General features: G+C 42.1%; 1 protein-coding gene across 1 annotated transcript in view; it reads left to right on the forward strand.

The window, feature by feature from the left end:
- AKT3 (AKT serine/threonine kinase 3) overlaps positions 1 to 18,084 on the forward strand; it is a 234,215-nt gene that overhangs the window by 128,306 nt on the left and 87,825 nt on the right. The window contains exons 4-5 of the mRNA XM_048485177.1: positions 2,033 to 2,158; positions 12,409 to 12,520. Coding sequence (XP_048341134.1) covers positions 2,033 to 2,158; positions 12,409 to 12,520 — 238 coding nt within the window. The remainder of the gene's footprint in view (positions 1 to 2,032; positions 2,159 to 12,408; positions 12,521 to 18,084) is intronic.

The following is an 18,084-nucleotide window of genomic DNA, read 5'->3' on the forward strand; positions in this document are numbered from 1 at the left end:
AATTTTGATAGGTACTTGATCAAATTATTTCTTAGTAGCTTCAACATTAATTTTTCCAAAACCAGCTTATGATAAAAAATTGAAACAAAAATATTAATAGTTAACATCAGTAGAACAATAACTGAGTAGAAATAAAAGTAGCAGCATAAAAATGTATTAACAGCGCAGTCTTGAAGAGTGGGGAAGAGAGTGCTCTACAAGCCAAGTAGGCATTATGCTGGTGGATCTTAAAGCAATGCCATCTTATCCTGGACTTCTACCAACATTCTGCTCCATATTGACATAGTACGTAGGGTGACGAAAACTCCACTAATTTCTCAAAACTATTTAATGTACCTTTCTAATGGAGAAACATGCTTTTTCCTGTGTTTTAAATTGTCAGCTCATTAACTGCATGCAGCGTATTTTATGCAGCTTAGCATGGATGAGTTTGTCATGTTTTGTGCCGTTTCCAGTGACGTATCTACCCAGGGACAAGGGGTACCCTCTGCCCCCAGGCGCCACTAACCTGGTCACGTGGGGGCCCCCCACGTGACCAGGAAGAAAACGGCAAGACAACAGGAAGTCTGAATGCCTTTCAAATGCCTTTTGATTAAAAAAACCTAACTGCCAGAGAGAATGATATTAACCTAGCATTCCTCCAGAGCAGAACCTATTTGGAATCTGAAGTGGTACAGCTCAGATATAGCTCTTTTCTAAGCACTCTGCCAGTGGCATAGCTGTAACAGGGACATCCAGGGACAATTGCTCTGGGCGCCCCCTGTTGAGTCACGTGGGGGTGGAAAATTGCCCCCGCACCCCTCTCCCTTCTTCCTTCGGGCCTCGCCAGGCTGCCTGAGACCACCACCATGCCAGAAAGGAAAATGGGGTGGGGGTGGCCCAGGCCTGCGGGGCTCAGCATAGGCCTTCCCTCCTCCTCATGCCACCCAAAAAGGCTTCCTGGGCCTGCATGGGCCCAGCATAGGCCTTCCCTCCTCCTCATGCAACTCAAAAAGGCTTCTCCTGGGCCCACGAGGACCCAGCAGGCCCACGAGGAGCCAACTACAACTTCCAATCGAGATCATTGAATAAACCAGTCATGTATTTTCAGTATCATATTTGGCATGAACAGATTAGTGTTAGGGTGCCAGAAAGTTTATGCTATTCATGCATACCTGGAGCTGCTGAATAACCACTTACTCAGCAGCCTTCTATCAAGACAGACTAGATATAGGATGGTCATTTGCTTATGAATCTATATCAAGATGTTTCATTTTGAGAATGACCTGCATTTCTGCTGTTTATCTTACTTCATTAATAATAATATTTGTTGGTCTATTTCTCATAGTTACCTGTCGGACTTTAGATAGACATTCTGCATGTGCAGATGAGACCAACTTAGATTGACCTATGAAAACAGAATGCTGAGACTGACAGCTAGCAGCCTTTAGTCAGGCTGAATACACGTGATTTTTGTCTGTGCAGTAGGTGGCAAACTTGTTAGAACAGGTGGAGGCAGCTTGAGTTTAGCAGACTATATTCTCAGCTCAGAATAGTTCAGCTGTTTCGGACTTCGCAAACATTATGGCAGCAAAGGAAAATGTCATTGATATAAAATTGAAAAGTTTAATTACTTTTATAAAGTCAGTTGTGTGTAAACAGAGAATTTACTTAGAAATTGAATCAAATTCTCTCATAGGGTTGCATAATTTAATGGCTTAGGGTAATATGCAAAAAATGATTTGTGACTGTAAAATGTTTTATTTTTTTATGTACAAACATTAAATGTTCTTCTGTAAACTGTAGAAGAACATTATTCAAACTAGGGTTAACATTATCTGCCCATGCTCCTGTGATTTTAACCATGATGGACAGGTATTAGCTAGTTCTTATATTCATTCTGGGAAATGATTCACCTCTGATTTCTGCAAATTATCTGTTGTTAAACACATAGGACTAGTTCAGTCCAGATTTTTCTGATCAGTTGGCAACTCTACTTCAGACTGTTGTTAACTATTTTATCCTTTTGTGATAATAGTGTTTTCTTATTTAGGGGAATATATTAAAAATTGGAGGCCAAGATATTTCCTCTTGAAGACAGATGGCTCTTTCATAGGATATAAGGAGAAGCCCCAAGACGTTGATCTACCATATCCTCTTAACAACTTTTCAGTAGCAAGTAAGTATCTTCAATGATCATTGTTAATGTTTATTTAAAGTATCACAAAATTCAAATTGAAAACACTTTTGAAATGAAAAGATTTTAATGTTGTCAATGTAAAATTATTATAGCCTCTAACCACCCTTAACTCTTGGGTCCAGTTAGGAATCAGTTCTACATGGGCTTCCATAATTTGAATATTAATATCAAGGAATAAAGCTGTGATCTTTTAAATATGTGTTCTTAAATTCAGTGGAACTTGGAAACAACAGTGCTAAGTATTGAACTACATAACTGCTATCCTATGCATATGTATTTAAGAGTAAGTCCTGTTGAATGTCAACAATTTAGCTGTGTTTCTCCTTTTCTGGTTGCAGGCTTCACAACCAGCAACTCTTTTAAACACCAACATATTTCTTTAATGATCTTTCATCTTAAAAACCTACTGTATTAGTTATCTGTTAAGATCTGACATAGTGCAATGAAACCCAAACTGAAAATTAAATTTGATTGATTTGAAAATTACTCCAGATTAACATAAAAATAAGCCTTATTATTGCTTGGGCAGAAATACAAATCCAATATGAAAACTGCTGGAGTCAGCAGTACTTCAAATCCTAATCCTTCCAAGTTGACCCAATGCACTTTGTAATCATTCTCCAAGCAGCAGAAATTACATTAGCTGAAATCATGTGTGTCCTTGGTATGGTATATGTCTTGAGGTGACTTAGCAGCATTTAACGACTGTTAAGGAGCATTGCCCTTTCATTTTGTGACAACTGAAACTTCTTAGCAGAGGTGTATCGGGGGGAGATAGCGGCCAGGAGCAACACCTGCTCTGGGCACCCCATCCACCTGCACCCCCTGCCCCCGTGGCCCATTTACCTTTGCAAGCCTGCAGGGAGACTGGGGTGGGTGGGCTCGGGAGGCGGAGAGTGGCTCAGTGGGTGCCTGACACTGACTCCTGCACTCCCTGGCCTCCCTGCTGACAGGCCGGCCTCCAATAGAGGTGGGGAGGCCAGCAGAAGCCAGCACCGGTCTGGTAGCCCTGCCATGAGCCCCCTGAAGTGTCCCTTGAGTCGAGGGGTGCCCGGCATGCCTGTGGCAGGCTGCCGGTCCCCCTACCTCTATCAGATGCCAGCCTCTGATAGAGGTGGAAAGGCCAGCAGAAGCCAGTGCCAGGCTGGCAGCCTGCTGTGACTTGAGGGGTGCTGCCATGACTTGAGGGGTGCCCAGCGGGCCTGCGGCCTGCTGCTGCCGCCCCCTCTATTGGAGGCCGGCCTCCGATAGAGGTGGCGAGGCTGTCAGAAGTCGACGCTGGACCAGTAGCCCTGCCATGAGCCTGTTGAAGTGCCCCTCTAAGGGCACCTAGTGGGCCCGTGGCAGGCTTTGGTATACAGGGGGGAATTTTGCACTCCCCCACGTGAGCTGATGGGTGGTGCCCAGGGACAGGGGATATTCTGCTAAAGTACTGGTTTCAAGAGCCTGGTGAACCTGGTATTGGGTGCTCTGACAGATTTGGGGTACTCTTGGGGTGCTGACCACACGATTGCTCAAGGTTCTCCCTGATTGACTACTTAAACTGATCTCAGACCCGGTATTGATATCCCTTGTACTTTTAGGTCTTAGAGATTTCAACATCCATATCAAGATCCATTTAACAGATGTAGCCTAGGGCTTCGTGATGTATTAATGATAGCTATGGGGCTATCTTAGTCCCCACTCCTATTGTAGTAGGTTAAACCAGCTGGCCCTGTCCTACTTGCCAGGGAAACATAAGATTGCATTTCCCCTGGAGCTGCAGACATCATTTCTGGGACTTAAGAGCCAAACTAGCATGTTGATGGTAATAGGATGTTGTTGAATCACCGTAGCTGACCTTAATCTTTTAAGTTGTAGCTGTGGAGAATCTAGACCTAGATTAAATGGGATGGGGTAGCTCCTATACCCTGCGTAATTTTCTCATTCAGAATTACCACCTCTGTAGACTATTATTTGCCCTGCAGGGAAAACATTCAGATACATATATAGGACTTTTATGTTTTTATTCAGACCACAGAAACAGAATTAAGTGGTAATATAGCATCAGGATAGGAATAAATTGTTACAGATTTTAAAGATGGGAGAAGGGTATTAATCATTCAGTTTTTTTTTTGTCAGGAGATGTCAGGAGATTTGTGAATTAATGCACCACTTCTTCTTAGACCTTCTTTGTGGTAGAATACTCTGTGGGGACCCTAGCATCTACCCTAAATATGCACAGAGAATGTAAAGCCCACATTGCCACCTGAGACACATATAAACATATACATTTTAAACATAGCATGATGGGGGGTGGAGGTGGGGTGGAAGATGAATAGCAATGGAAGAAGCTCTTACCGGATATTTGTTACAGAAATCATTCCAAGTTTTTGAAAGGAAGATGGACTGCAGCCTTTGCCATGGTGGAATTTCAAATCCCAAATGGCTGCTTTGCCTAGAGTCAGCATGCCAGTAACCCAGAATGCCTGTGGGGAGAGCTGCTGAGCCAAACTGAAATCACTTTCACACGAAGAACCAAAGATCAGTTTTCAGGAAAATAAAATAAACGGAGGAGATTTTGAGGGAAATGGGATGGCGAGCTGAGCGGAGTCACACAGCAGATTCCTCATCCAGAGAGCCAGTGCTGTATCCCTTGGGCTGCCCAAGTCAGATTACACAGTCGAGATGAGCCACATGCAAACGCTGCCTGGAGGTGACTGGGAGGTTAGCTAGGAAGTGTGCCTTCCGCCCTGGATTAGCCTTATGAAGGGGAAGCAGGGCTCACTGGAGTTGGGCTGCCCAGGCCACCACAGAGAGACTTTGCCCGGCACTGGAGGCTTTAGCAGGGGATGCTCCTTAGCCCAAGTCCCACCCCCTCTCCCCCTACCCCAAGAGCGAAAGCAGTAGTGGTGAGTGAGGCACTTGGCAGGAGCCTCCAGGCTCTACTGCAGCTGCCTGGATTCCTCATCCCACTCCAGCCTTAGGCTGCTCCTTCTGGAATCTCCAGGAACTGCACAAAAACCCTGCTGTGGGTTGGGACCAGTGGTGGGATCCAAAAATTTTAATAACAGGTTCCGATGGTGGTGGGATTCAAACAGTGGTGCCGCCACACATACGCACCTCCAGTCCCTATTGGGCAGGGAGGTTGCTTTAGTAACCCCTTCTCGGCACTCAGAAAAAATTAGTAACCACTTCTAGAGAAGTGGTGAGAACTGGTTGGTTCCCACCTCTGGTTGGGACTGCCACTTCAGGATGCTTTTTGGGCTTGGGACGGGGGGCACAGATGGCGGACTATTTTCAACAGTTGAAGGATGCTTTCTTTTCTGCCACACCACGAACGGTCTAGGTCTTTCTGTGAGATATAGCTGAATAGTTAATTTAATGTGAAGCTCTAGCCCTAGCAGACCATTGTATATGTTGATACTTAAAAATTGTGTAAAACAATAATTCAGGAGGGCCTACAGAGGGATGAACACTGTACTGAATGAAACTGAGGGCATTTTTATAAACAAAAGATGATAGCACTGTTCAGTATGTATTATTTTGCTCTTATGGATTTTGTTTTCTACTTTTGTAACTTCACTTTTGCACAATTTATGACTCATCCTATCGGATAAGTTTTTGCATGGTTTCTGTAAGTTTTGCAGTTTTGCATTGTTGGTTCGATGTCTCATACTATTTGACTATAATATAATTCTGCGTAAACAATCTTGAATCTCAGCAAAAATGGGGACTGTAAATAAAGTAAATAAATAAAATCATTAATCATTTTAAGAAATGCTATTGATGGGGAAGCTGTAGTAGTCCTTAATGGATAGTTTGAAAGACTAAGCTGGAGGTTAAGTGGTTAAACATTTAACAGTTCAAATTTTAAACTTTTAATAAATTCTGAACAGATGATATGTTTTTGGGTTGTTTTTTTCCAAACTGGCAGGTTTTAGGCCGTCTAATTGGCTTCCCAGCTTTACAGAGTAATTACAGCTTCAAGCAAACTTTGTCATCTGTGGTTCAGAATGGTGTAAGATAAACAAAATGTTTTGAAATACAGCTTGTAGTTAAGAGTTGTTCAGGAGACTTTAACATAACTATGTAATTTAAAAAGTAATGTAATTTCATGTCAGGATGATAGTATAACTAGTATTTTTCAGTATGCCAGCCATTTTGGCCAAAGAATGTCAGGCTCCAGTATATTATTTTTGCGTTATAGAAATAACACCAGTGGTTCAAACACTCAGCATAACCCACCCACTCCTCAAGCTGGCTAGAATCAAAGACTTATAAAAATAAAAATTTATACTTCCAGGTTGTAGAAAGCTGTCAAGCTGGGTCGGCCTGCTTTCTTGGTCTTAGTTGTCTTTTTAGGCATATTATACTGTTCCACTTTTCTTTAAATGAGTGTCAACTTTTAAAATAAATTTGTTTTTGTATAACTGCGAATGTGGAAAAAGGATTATTATAGTGTCAATTTGCTTATGACCCAATTTTGGCTTGAATATTCTGAATAGAATCACCAGCTTAATACATTTTAACCAATTTCTAAGTAATAAAATAACAAAACTCTCCAACAATTCTATCCTGAAATGGTGTAGCAGTAATATAGTTAGTCAATATCTTATGCTGTCACAGCCAAAACAGATGCCACTCCAAGAAGCTGCAAGCACAGCACCTGCACTGGAGTCCATAACAGCTCTGTCCATACCCATCAATCTCAAGACAGCATGCCAAAACTGCTGCTGTACCATTTATGTATGGAAGGAGCCAACCATTGCACATTGATGCTAGCACATCCCCCTGATGTCACATTGCCTCTCAATCCTACACCCAGTATAGAACTAGTGAAGAAACAAAGAAAACACAGCCTCCTTCATGAGATGGAGGATTGTGGAATGCCCAGTAGCTGCCCTGTAGCTGTCACATTTCTAGGAATTCTCCAGTTAAGGGTTTTAACCCCCTCCTGCAAAAACCCTTTTGATAGACGGACATAAATGAAATGATACAATGGCCTGTTCTGCCCTCCAAGTGAATCTGTTTTTGTGCCCTGTACTTGGCTAGGACAGAGTGGGAGAGACACAAGCCAGGTTCAGCAATTCAAACGAATTAAGACCCTAACTCCTCCCTTGGGTCTGTCTAAATCAAAGTGCTTGCTTGTCTTGAGCAGATTTGAAGTTGTAGACTGTGTCTTCTCTTGGTTGCTTTCAAGAAAATCAACTGTATCTTGCTTCCTTTTAGTTCCTTCAGTCTTTGTCTGATTCTAATTGCTGTTAACCTTAACTTGTGCTCTGTATATCGATATAGACTACTATGAACCACCATATACGTCATGAATATTACAGTCTCCAGCTACCCTTGGCACCTTGCTCTGACTGACTGGCTAGAGCTAAAACAGGGGATTGCTGGGTAAAGAAGGAAGACTGCCTCTTGGGAAATGTCTTAAAGGGACAGGGACTAACTAAAATTCCCTCCCTTAGAAGACTTTACAATGAACCAAACCCATGCTAACTGAAGCTTAATGGGGAAACTGAAGCTTAATGGGGAAATAACAAAAGCCTCTGTGGGGGCATGACATGGCCACTCTAGCCATAACACCCAGGCCCCTGCATAGCTTGCTTAGAAAATGAAAGTCCCATAAAAGGTTCCCCCCACATTCCAAATGTGTTCACTGAGAGTGTTCTTATTTATGCCAGAGTTTACTCTGTTCTGGCTGGGCATAGGGCACCAGAAACAGTTTTGCTTGGGGAACAGAAGAGGCAGTTCGGAGGGAGTTCAACTGGGGGCTGGGCACGTGGGGGGGGGGCACGGTGCCCAGGGCCATTTTGTAAAGATACGCTACTGCTTGTTTCCATGTGGCAGCTTCACTCCAGTTTTATTGTCTGTGCTCCTCAGGCTAGGTTTCGTTCTGTCACATAGTGGGCTTCAATTTTTTTCAGTTGCTGTAAAACAGAATTGTTCCATAAATATAGAGTTGGTTTGAATGTCGGTAAAAAAATGGGAGTACTTTATTGAAGGACATTCAGTTGGTAATTATGGTTATCTATTCTTGGACACTGGGTATCTCATTTCAGTGTGGTGCCTGTGAGCTGCTTTATGATTTGCTTTGGGGGTCATGAGGAGACAGGCTGAGCTGTCCCTACGACAGCATGCATATGAGTTGAAAGGTTGATTGAGACTCCAAAAAACATATGCATGGTTGAAAGACTGCATGAGGCAGGATGCTCCTGGAGCTGGGCTGGAATCAGTTTCTGATCCAAGTGGCAGGGATGGCATGTGTAATGCCCCTGGGTTGTCCTGTTGAATGACCACCTTCGCAGTGGTGATCACCTAAACAGAAACATGTGCTGTGATGTTAAATAGTACAAATGCCCTGGTGGTCACAGCCATGCATATGGGCCTCCAACAGAGCGAGCACTTCCAACCCAGTTTGCCAGGGAACCTTTCTGAGGCGCATGATGTAGCCATCCAGATGTCACTTGTAGAGCCCGTGAGAAAGTGCTCCACAGCTTCAGCTGCTCCATTTACTGCTGTTGCTGCTGCATAGGACCCGGTTGCTTGGCCAGCGGATCCACAAAGCCCAGTGGTGCAGCTATCAGGCACACCAGTCTGCTTGCAGGGAGGGGCATCCTGGCAAAGCAGTGCACTGACAGCCCAGTATAAGGCTGCCAGCATCCCCCCCCCCATCACAATCTGCTGTACCAGGTACCCTTGCATGGCATGGGACATGGTGCTGGGTGGACCTTACTCAGGTTGCCCTCAGAAGCATGCTGTGTCAACCTGATATGAGAGCTCTCATTGGCAAGGCAGTGCCCAGGTTTGTGCAAGGGGCATGGAGGAGGCAGGTGCAGACTCTTGCGTAGGTCTGGAAACCAACCACTTTGCACCCAGAGCTTTTGAACTGCTAGCCATTAGGTGCAAAGTGGATGGTTTCTAGGTCACTTATTGCTCCCTCCCTCTTGTTGGGTAGGGTCAGCTGAGTTCAACCTTCTGCTTAGTTGTCATTGTGTGGTTGCCCCCTTGCATTTTGCCTCTTGAAATGGGATAACTGTTCAGGTTCTGAAATGAGACTCATTAGTCATACAAGATGGACTTTGCTGTTAGGCTAAGAGTGCTCTCTGTACCTCTTCAGCCACCAAAGTGCAACACTGTATCTTTAAGTGTGCATGGCAGTGTCTTGTTCTATGTATCGAATCTACTCAACCATGGGACAACCTAGCTGGGATTTATGTAGTGCTTTAAGAACCCCCTCTGTGCTTGGGTGGAGGGCAGGAGGTATGGCCAGCACTGGGGAGAGGGAGATTAGTTGAAGGTATAGGTGGCATCCTGTGCTTCATTGGAACTTTTGGGCAGGGTTACACTTATGGGGTCTGGGCACTGTGCTTTTTTTCTTCTGTACTTTCAAGTTTATTCTGTGGTTTTTGATGCTGTAAATTTCTGCCAGTTTTGGGGGGTATTCCTCAGCTGCTTCAGCTTAGGGATCCCACGAACACCTGCCATACTTCTGGGTTGCTCCTTTTCTGGCTTTGGGCTGGCATTGCTCTACAGAGATAATGGGTGTATTGCCTACTTTTCTCCCTGTTACTCCCCTCACATGGATTGTGGTGTAAAAAAGCAGTAAAATAGGCAATAGATAACATGTCAACTTTTCCTACAGAACTTTTTCTTGCAAAACAGGTAATCCTAACCCTTTCATAAGTAAATGTATTACAAATATTTAATATTTGAATTAACAGGTTTTTTATTCTTTCACATCACTATATCATATTCCTTTCTTTCTTTGGTGGAGTTTCTAGTGAATTATAAATTACAGCTATACAAACAGCAATAATTGCTGCAGACCCATGAGTCATGAGCCATGCCACTCCCCTTTCTTTCTTTCCATAGGACTTTTTGTAACTCTCATGTGACTTCTCCTGTTTGTAGTCAGCCACATTGCCATGCTACTTCCATCAGAGGAATAATGGCTTGTGTGGGGATTTTCTTTTGGAGGAGCGGCATGGCTGTCATCAGAGTGAAAAACATTCTTCTCCACTCTGTCACTGCCATCTGAAGAAGACATTTAGTTTTCTGGAGGACAGATTGAGAGAATATGTGGGTGAGGTATACATGCATTTGTGATATTGCTTGTATGCAGGGTGGATTTGATTTCAATCACTTTGATTTAATTACAATTTAAATCACAAGTCAGCAGGATGGTTTAAGTCATAGTTTTCTACATAGACTCATTATTGCTTAATATTTACAATCAGATAAAAATTTCATTTTTATAATAATGCCTGCCTAGCCTATAGGTTGAGGAACTTCATTAAAATATTGCCAAACTTGGTCTCTTTTATGATCTACTGCCATTATAGATTTTTTACTTCAGGGAGAGAATAACATGATAAACCCTAGGCTATATACACAAAGACTTTTAGAATATTCTGTTCAAAAGGTTTCACTTTCATTTTTACTGCTTGCCCCTCCCTACTCACATTTAGTTCTTTGTTCAGATCTGTTCCACTCCAAACAGTCTTCTCTATTCATTTAACTTCTTGAAACTTAGTACTTCAAAGGTAAGGGGTACATGGACTCGCAAAGGAACAATAGGGTTAAGGTCTTTTTCGCAAACCTGTATGTTTATTTTGTAACACGTTTACTGTGAAGAAGAGGCATGTTGTCTCTGCAACCACACATATTCACAATTTTAAGAACTCTAAAACCAAGTGTGTGTGATATCTTCTATATAGAAAAACTGCCCAAAATAATCTTATAGAAACCTCTGGAAGAACATAACATTGTGAATGGATTAATGGAATTCATTTACCAAAAAAATTAAACATTGACTCTAGTGTCATGATACATAATTAAAAATTAATCCTCTTTTCATGATAACTGTAGACCTTTGGACTATAATGTATCTTAAATAGAAAACTATTTAAATACCTTTGAATAGATTTTTCCCTAAAAAGGCCTATTAATTAAGAAAAATCCAATTTAAATTAAAAAATCTGATTTTTTAAAATTGTTTTAAAAATCTGATGTTTTAAAAAAAATCTGATGTTTTAAAATTGTTTTAAAAAATCATTGATTTTCATCCAGCCTGCATGTATGTGACTGCAAAAGGGCAGACTTGTAGCAAGTGTGTGTGTGGGCACTTGACTTTAGGGCAATGTAACTATTACATAAGTAAGTTCTCATTTTTATTTTAAAAAACTTAAATATACAAACGGAGTGTGAGTGTCCTATCTGCCGGCCACACCTGCAGTGTAGGTCACCTTGGTCTAGCAGGAGCTTAGCTCCCCTTCTGGCACAAAAGTACATGACTTAGGCTTCTCCTTACTTCTGTCAGGTAACCTCCTGCAAACAGCACCGCAGCAACCTCCTCCCTCTTATTCTCCTTCCCTTTTATCCCTCTCAGGAGGTTCCCTCCCTCCTAGGACTGCTCTGCTCCAACCTCCTGGTGGCTGACCAGCTGTCTGTATTCCCCTGCCAGCCTGAGACTAGTTCTTCAGCCTTCCTGACCTTCCTCCTTGATTGCAGGCTGTCTGGGGCTGTGCCAGCCCCACCCCACTCTCTAAGACTATTGCTGATTGCAGCTTGGCTAGGTCTGTGCTGCCTCCACCCTATTCTCTGGAAGTGCTGTGGCTTGCTCTTGTTGCTCCAGCTCTCCTGCCATGTCTCTGCTATTTATTCTTGCTGCTGGCTTCCTGGCAAGTCCAGGGGTGGGTCTATTGGTTGTGGGGTTCTCCAGGGTCCCTGGGTGGGCATTTGGGACAAGGAATGGTATGAAACAGGCTGCCTGGTGCTGGGAGGCAGCCTTGCCCTTGGACAAAGAAAGAGTTTAAATAAATGCACATATTAAATTTTGTATTTCATTGTGGTACTTCAGTCAGTTGTAATTTTTCTATGGTGTTGCTATATATTCCTGAATGTACAACAGAGTCCAAATACTTTTACTTTATTCCAGTTAAGCTTCTGATTTCTCATACTAGTATTTCCTTCTAATAATATCTTTTGGTACCAGTTTTAAAATTATGTTTATGTTACTAATGAACCTTTAGGCTTCCATGGTATGGAACAAGTATGTATGAATGAGCTTGGGATACATCCTTAAATCCCAAAATGTACTGAATAGAATTATGTGTGTGTATATGTGTTTATGTATGTGTCTGTATATATGTAGTTGTAAACATTATGATGTATAAAGTATGTTGAAATTAATCAAAATATGTCAGTACTTGTCTTCATACTTAAACGTAGCATTTTTTTTCTAGAATGCCAACTAATGAAAACAGAGAGACCAAAACCTAATACGTTTATTATCCGATGTCTTCAGTGGACGACTGTGATAGAAAGGACTTTTCATGTAGATACACCAGAAGAACGGTGAGAAATAAAGCCAAGTGAGGATATCTGGCACATAGTTCTGTGAATAAAAGATTCACTACATCGTTTTTTCTAGAGTTCTAATTAAGGCTTTTAAAATGTGATTTTTTTCCAGATTTTGTGTGTATTTATTTAAAAACATGGATAAGGTTGCATAAGGTATTTACATTTATAACTAGCATCTTGTGTATCTAATACCATTTCAAATCTGCCACCAGATATTTGAACCTTGATGCTTGTGTAAGACATAATTAGGAAGATAATGATTTATATTGGAAAAATTAACCATTGATGCTTTCTACACAAGAGGATATAAGAAAGATAGTTTATGTCTAATACAATGCTGTGATTTATTAATTCATTACATGGTAAAATTTGATTCATGGTGTAAATTTTGTCACTTTGGAATTATCATTGAAGTTCTGTTGAACATCAGAGGACTTTAAATGTGAGTATTGATTTAGTTTTTCTTTCACTACTGGACAAATTGCATTTGAACCACTGTATTTATACATTTAAAATGTGGTAACTATTCTTCCACCTGGTTCCTTAATATGTTACATATGATAAATCCCATTGAAATTAGTCCCATTGAAATTAGTTACATTGCTTTCATCAAGAGCCCCCAGGGGATGGGGCGGTTTATAAATCGAAACAATAAATAAATAAATAAATAAATAAATAAATATATTTTGCATTAGGAGTATACTAAATAGAACTCCTTGTTCAGGGCACTGTCAATTTTATTTAAAAAATCATGAACATTATAGCTTTCCATAGGCTCTCCATTTGTGGAAGGATGGACAGTGGGGGAGGGTTTGGTAACAGGAACTGTTCTGCCCCCCAAGTGAATCTGTTTCTGGCACCCTGTACTTGGCTAGGATAGAGTGGGGGAGACACAAGCCAGGTTCAACAGTTCAAACAATAGGTTTATTACTTAGGAGAATTAAGACCCTAACTCCTCTCTTGGGTCTGTCTAAATCAAAGTACTTGCTTGTCTTGAGCAGATTTGAAGCTGTAGACTGTGTCTTCTCTTGGCTGCTGTAGACTGTGTCTTGTTTCCTTTTGGTTCTTTCAGTCTTTATCTGATTCTAATAGCTAACCTTAACTTTTGTTCTATATATCACCACATAGACTGTTATGGACCATCCTATACATCACAAATATTACAGTCTCCAGCTACCCTTGGCACCTCGTTCTGACTGACTGGCTAGAGCTAAAGCAGGGGATTGCTGGGTAAAGAAAGAAGACTGCCTCTTGGGAAATGTCTTAAAGGGACAGGGACTAACTAAAATTCCCTCCCTTAGAAGACTTTACAATGAACTAAACCCATGGGGAAACTGAAGCTTAATGGGGAAATAACAAAAGCCTCTGTGGGGGCATGACACTCCCCACCTAAAACTTCTTATGGAAGTTTTATTTCTCTTAACTTTTATTAATTACTTATCTTTCACTAATACTAAACATTAGCTATTTTAACTAATAAACTTGAGTGCAGAAGTCAATTCACTGATGTTGAGTATTCTGGATTTCTCAAGAATCTGGTCCCTTCAATCATTGGGAATCTATAAGCTGGGTGAGATAAATACATGTCTCTTTGGTAGGCTGACTTGCTTCAAGGCTGCAAGTGCTGATTTCCAGTTTTCCCATCTGAACTTCACAAGATCTGACAGAATTAAATCTGGTCCTCATCAAAACTCTGTTAAGAGATGTTCCCTTGAACAATGCACTTGGGTCAACACTACTCTTACTTGGTGTGGCTTCTGAGGATGGTAGACTCCAAAAAATGGCAAATACCTACATTCTTGGTGTTCTATATCAGGAGCCTTCTCTGCAGGATTCTTTTCTATCATGGTATTGATGAATTCCACGACATCTTCTTTTAATTGAGGCTTTCTCTCCATGTTTCTCTGGAGAACTTTCAGGCATTGCAATGCTATAACACGGTTGTTTGGCAATTTGCTTCTTGACTCTTTAAAGGGTAGGGGTGCAGTCCAATTACCTTGTTTGTCTTGGATGCATTCCCTTTCCATAATGGATAAGAACTGTTTGTCTTCTTTAGACAAAGCTGGCTGGTTGTCATGGGCTGTTGTTCTAAACACTGGCGATGCTGAATTTTCTGTTTTCTGGTACCATATCTGGGTGTGATTTGGACAGTCTGACATCTGAGTGGGATGTCCATTCGGCATGAAGCTCATACAAAAGGTATGTTCGTGTGAAGGAATTCTCTTGCAGTTCAAACAGACTGGGCCTAGGACTATCCTAGTTCCAACCTCTGGGCAAACGGTGTCCCTGGAGAACCTCTCTCTGAGTCAAATGCTGGTCTAGGCATGCAAGTCTTGGCAACTCTGGATTCTCTTTCGCTGACCTGAACTCTGAAAGAAGATCTGCAAGATCTCACAATTTCACACAGTCTTTCATTGTGAGATTGGGAAAAGTCTTTAGTCTTTGTAAAAGTAAAGACTCTATTTCTGAGGATGCTCCATATCGCTCATCTAATCTGGTCCATGCTCGGTGTAAGGCCGTATGAGGGTTTCTCACATGCGCTATGTAGACTCTCTTTATCTGTGTGGAAGAAGTTGGTCCTAACCAAGCTATGAGCAAGGTTAGTTCTTCTTCTACAGTGAGCTTCAATTCTTTGATTACTCTCTGGAATGTGATTTTCCACAACAGGTAATCTTCTGGTTGGTCAGATAACTTCTGTATGCCTCTATCTGCTAAATCTCTTCTGGGATTTCTGGAGAAAGTGGCATTCAGCACATCTGACAAATTGGGAGCTTCTGGTCGGGAGAAACCATACTGTGGAGTTGATGATACTGCAGGAACAGTTGTCATCTGAGGAAATTCTGGTCCCCGTCTAGGAACTACAGGATTGAGAATATGTGCTAAAACTGGAGTAGTGTATGTTGACCATATAATTCTGTGTGAGCTTGTTGGCCATTCTTGCTTCTCTTTGGCTTGAGGCAGACTATTCAGTAGATCTGCCTGTTGGCTGGTCACTTCTGGTGTGACTACACTAGGCTGTGGTTGAAAGTAAGTTACTGGGTCTTCAGGCCTCTGGAACACTGATGCTGGTTGCTGCACTTCAGGCATTTGGAACACTGATGCAACTGGAACTTCAGGATGGGTAGTTTGTGTATTTAAACAGGAAGTCACCTTTACTATGGGGTCTTCTTCTTCTACTTCTTTGGAGTTGAAGGTGAGTAAACTTCTTCTAAGGCCTTGTTCCTGAGCTCTAACCATAAGTTCTTCTGCCTTTGCTCTTTGTTCTAGGGTCAACAATTCAGCTGCACAAATCTCTTCCTCTGCCCTCATTTTGGCTGTGGAAGTCTCTTCCTCTGCCTTCACTCTGGCAGCCTCAGCCTGCATCTTGGTGGTGGAAGCCTCTTGTTCTGCCTTCACTCTGGCAGCCTCAGCCTGCATCTTGGCGGTGGAAGCCTCTTGTGCTACCTTCGTTCTGACTTGTTTTTTAACAATTTCTTCCCTTCTTCCCAGGAAGTCTGCTTGCTTCATGGCTCCAGCCACATCTGCTTTGGCATCCAAGAGCTTCATTTCCATAGCCATCTTTTGAGAACAGCAAGAGTCACTACTGTAATGTGAGCCTGACCTCATGCTTCCAGTTCTATTGGAAGTGTATGAGGATTTTGTTCTCACTGCAGATGCATGGTTGCTTACCTTGCTTGATGCTTTACTAACATCTTTTCGTGGAACATGAGGTGTCAGTCCCCTTCCTATGATTCTTAGGATTGGATCCTATGATTCTTAGAAGACATCTGCAACTGCCTCGTCTTCCTCCTGCGTGGACTGGACCACCGGTTACTGATCTGCTTGCCATTCCTGTATTTTGTTGGATAAATCATACATGACGTCATCAAACACACTCTTTCTCTTTTTGCTCTTTTTCTACCTGTGCCTTAACACTGAAGGCTTCTGGATTATTCATGCGCTCTAGAGGGAAAATCACATAAGTTAGCTGAGTTTTCCATGTAAGGCACTGTTGCTGTAAGACTTCCTTACAGTTTAGTATCTCCTTGTGTTGCTGTAGGTCCGTGGTGCCAAAGGTTCGCCACCCTGCTTGACTGGTAGCTAAAAAGTCTTCCCACATTTTGGAACATTTAGGTTTCAAGAAATCCACTTGGTCCTGCAAATATGCAGTCATCTTTTCAGTGGGCTTTTTAACTCTAGTGCTTATTTGATGTAGAACTTGCCATCTCAATCGTAATTCACTTTCTTCTTTATCTTTTTTAACTTTGGAAAAGGTCACTTTTAGTGCAAAGGATCACAAATTTCCCAGCCAGCTACTTTTGGCAAATAGGAATAGTTCTCCTTGTTGTTGCCTGGTTGACTTCAAGCCTGGCTAATTACTCCAGGGTGGAGCTTACTGCTAGCACAGAGAACAGAAACCTTCTTCAGCCTGCTACTTTAGGCTAATAGGAATTGTTTTGCTGCTGTTAGGCAGACTTCTCTGCTGGATGGCTCTGTCTTTAAGAGCAAACCATTCGCTTTTGAACACTGCACACAGTTGTGCTGAAGAAAGTACCACAAATAGCAAAGAGCAAATCTCCCACAGTCTTTAAATATACTTTGCAAGTCAGGATATACTTTTAAGCTCTTCTTTTGGCCATTTCAAAGTTCATCATAGTTACACAAAATGACTGCTTACACTTTAGCAAGGTTAGTTTCATTTTTGCAAAAGCTGCGAGCTGGTTTCAGTTTTGCAGACTGCACCATACAAGCCTCTTTTTGAATTGCTACTCCCCGCCTTGCTTCTTCCCACCAAAGGAGCCTTTATATCAGCAAAATAACATTCTGGGTCTTCTTGGGAGTAAGCAATTACACTTGCACAAGCTTTTCTCTCTTTCCAGCCAGGGGACCCACTTAATGGAGAAAATAGCAGTCCAGGTCTACTCGGGAGTAAACGGTGGAGCTGGATGGCTGTATCTTGCACTGGGCTGGAGTTGAAAGGCTTTATTCTTCACTGCGTGGGGCTGGAAGGCTTATTTTGTTACTGCGTGGGGCTGGAAGAGCTATTCGTGACTGTTCTGCCCCCCAAGTGAATCTGTTTTTGGTGCCCCGTACTTGGCTAGGACAGAGCGGGGGAGACACAAGCCAGGTTCAACAGTTCAACAGAATTAAGACCCTAACTCCTCCCTTGAGTCTGTCTCAATCAAAGTACTTGCTTGTCTTGAGCAAATTTGAAGCTGTAGACTGTATATCACCATAGACTACTATATATGTCACGAATATTACAGTTTCCAGCTGCCCTTGGCATCTCGCTCTGACTGACTGTCTAGAGCTAAAACAGGGGTAAAGAAGACTGCCTCTTGGGAAATGTCTTCAAGGGACAGGGGCTAACTATAATTCCCTCCCTTAGAAGACTTTATAATGAACTAAACCCATGCTAACTATGGGGAGACTGAAGCTTAATGGCAAAATGACAAAAGCCTCTGTAGGGGCATGACAGGAACCTTCTGCATCCAGAATAAGAATGGATTAGGAGAATGCAGCAGATATAGTCACTTGATAATCTTAATGCAAAGTGAGTACTGTAATAACTGCAGAAT

This window comes from Sphaerodactylus townsendi, linkage group LG01 (assembly GCF_021028975.2).
Source record: "Sphaerodactylus townsendi isolate TG3544 linkage group LG01, MPM_Stown_v2.3, whole genome shotgun sequence".
NCBI classification, from domain to species: Eukaryota; Metazoa; Chordata; class Lepidosauria; order Squamata; family Sphaerodactylidae; genus Sphaerodactylus; species Sphaerodactylus townsendi.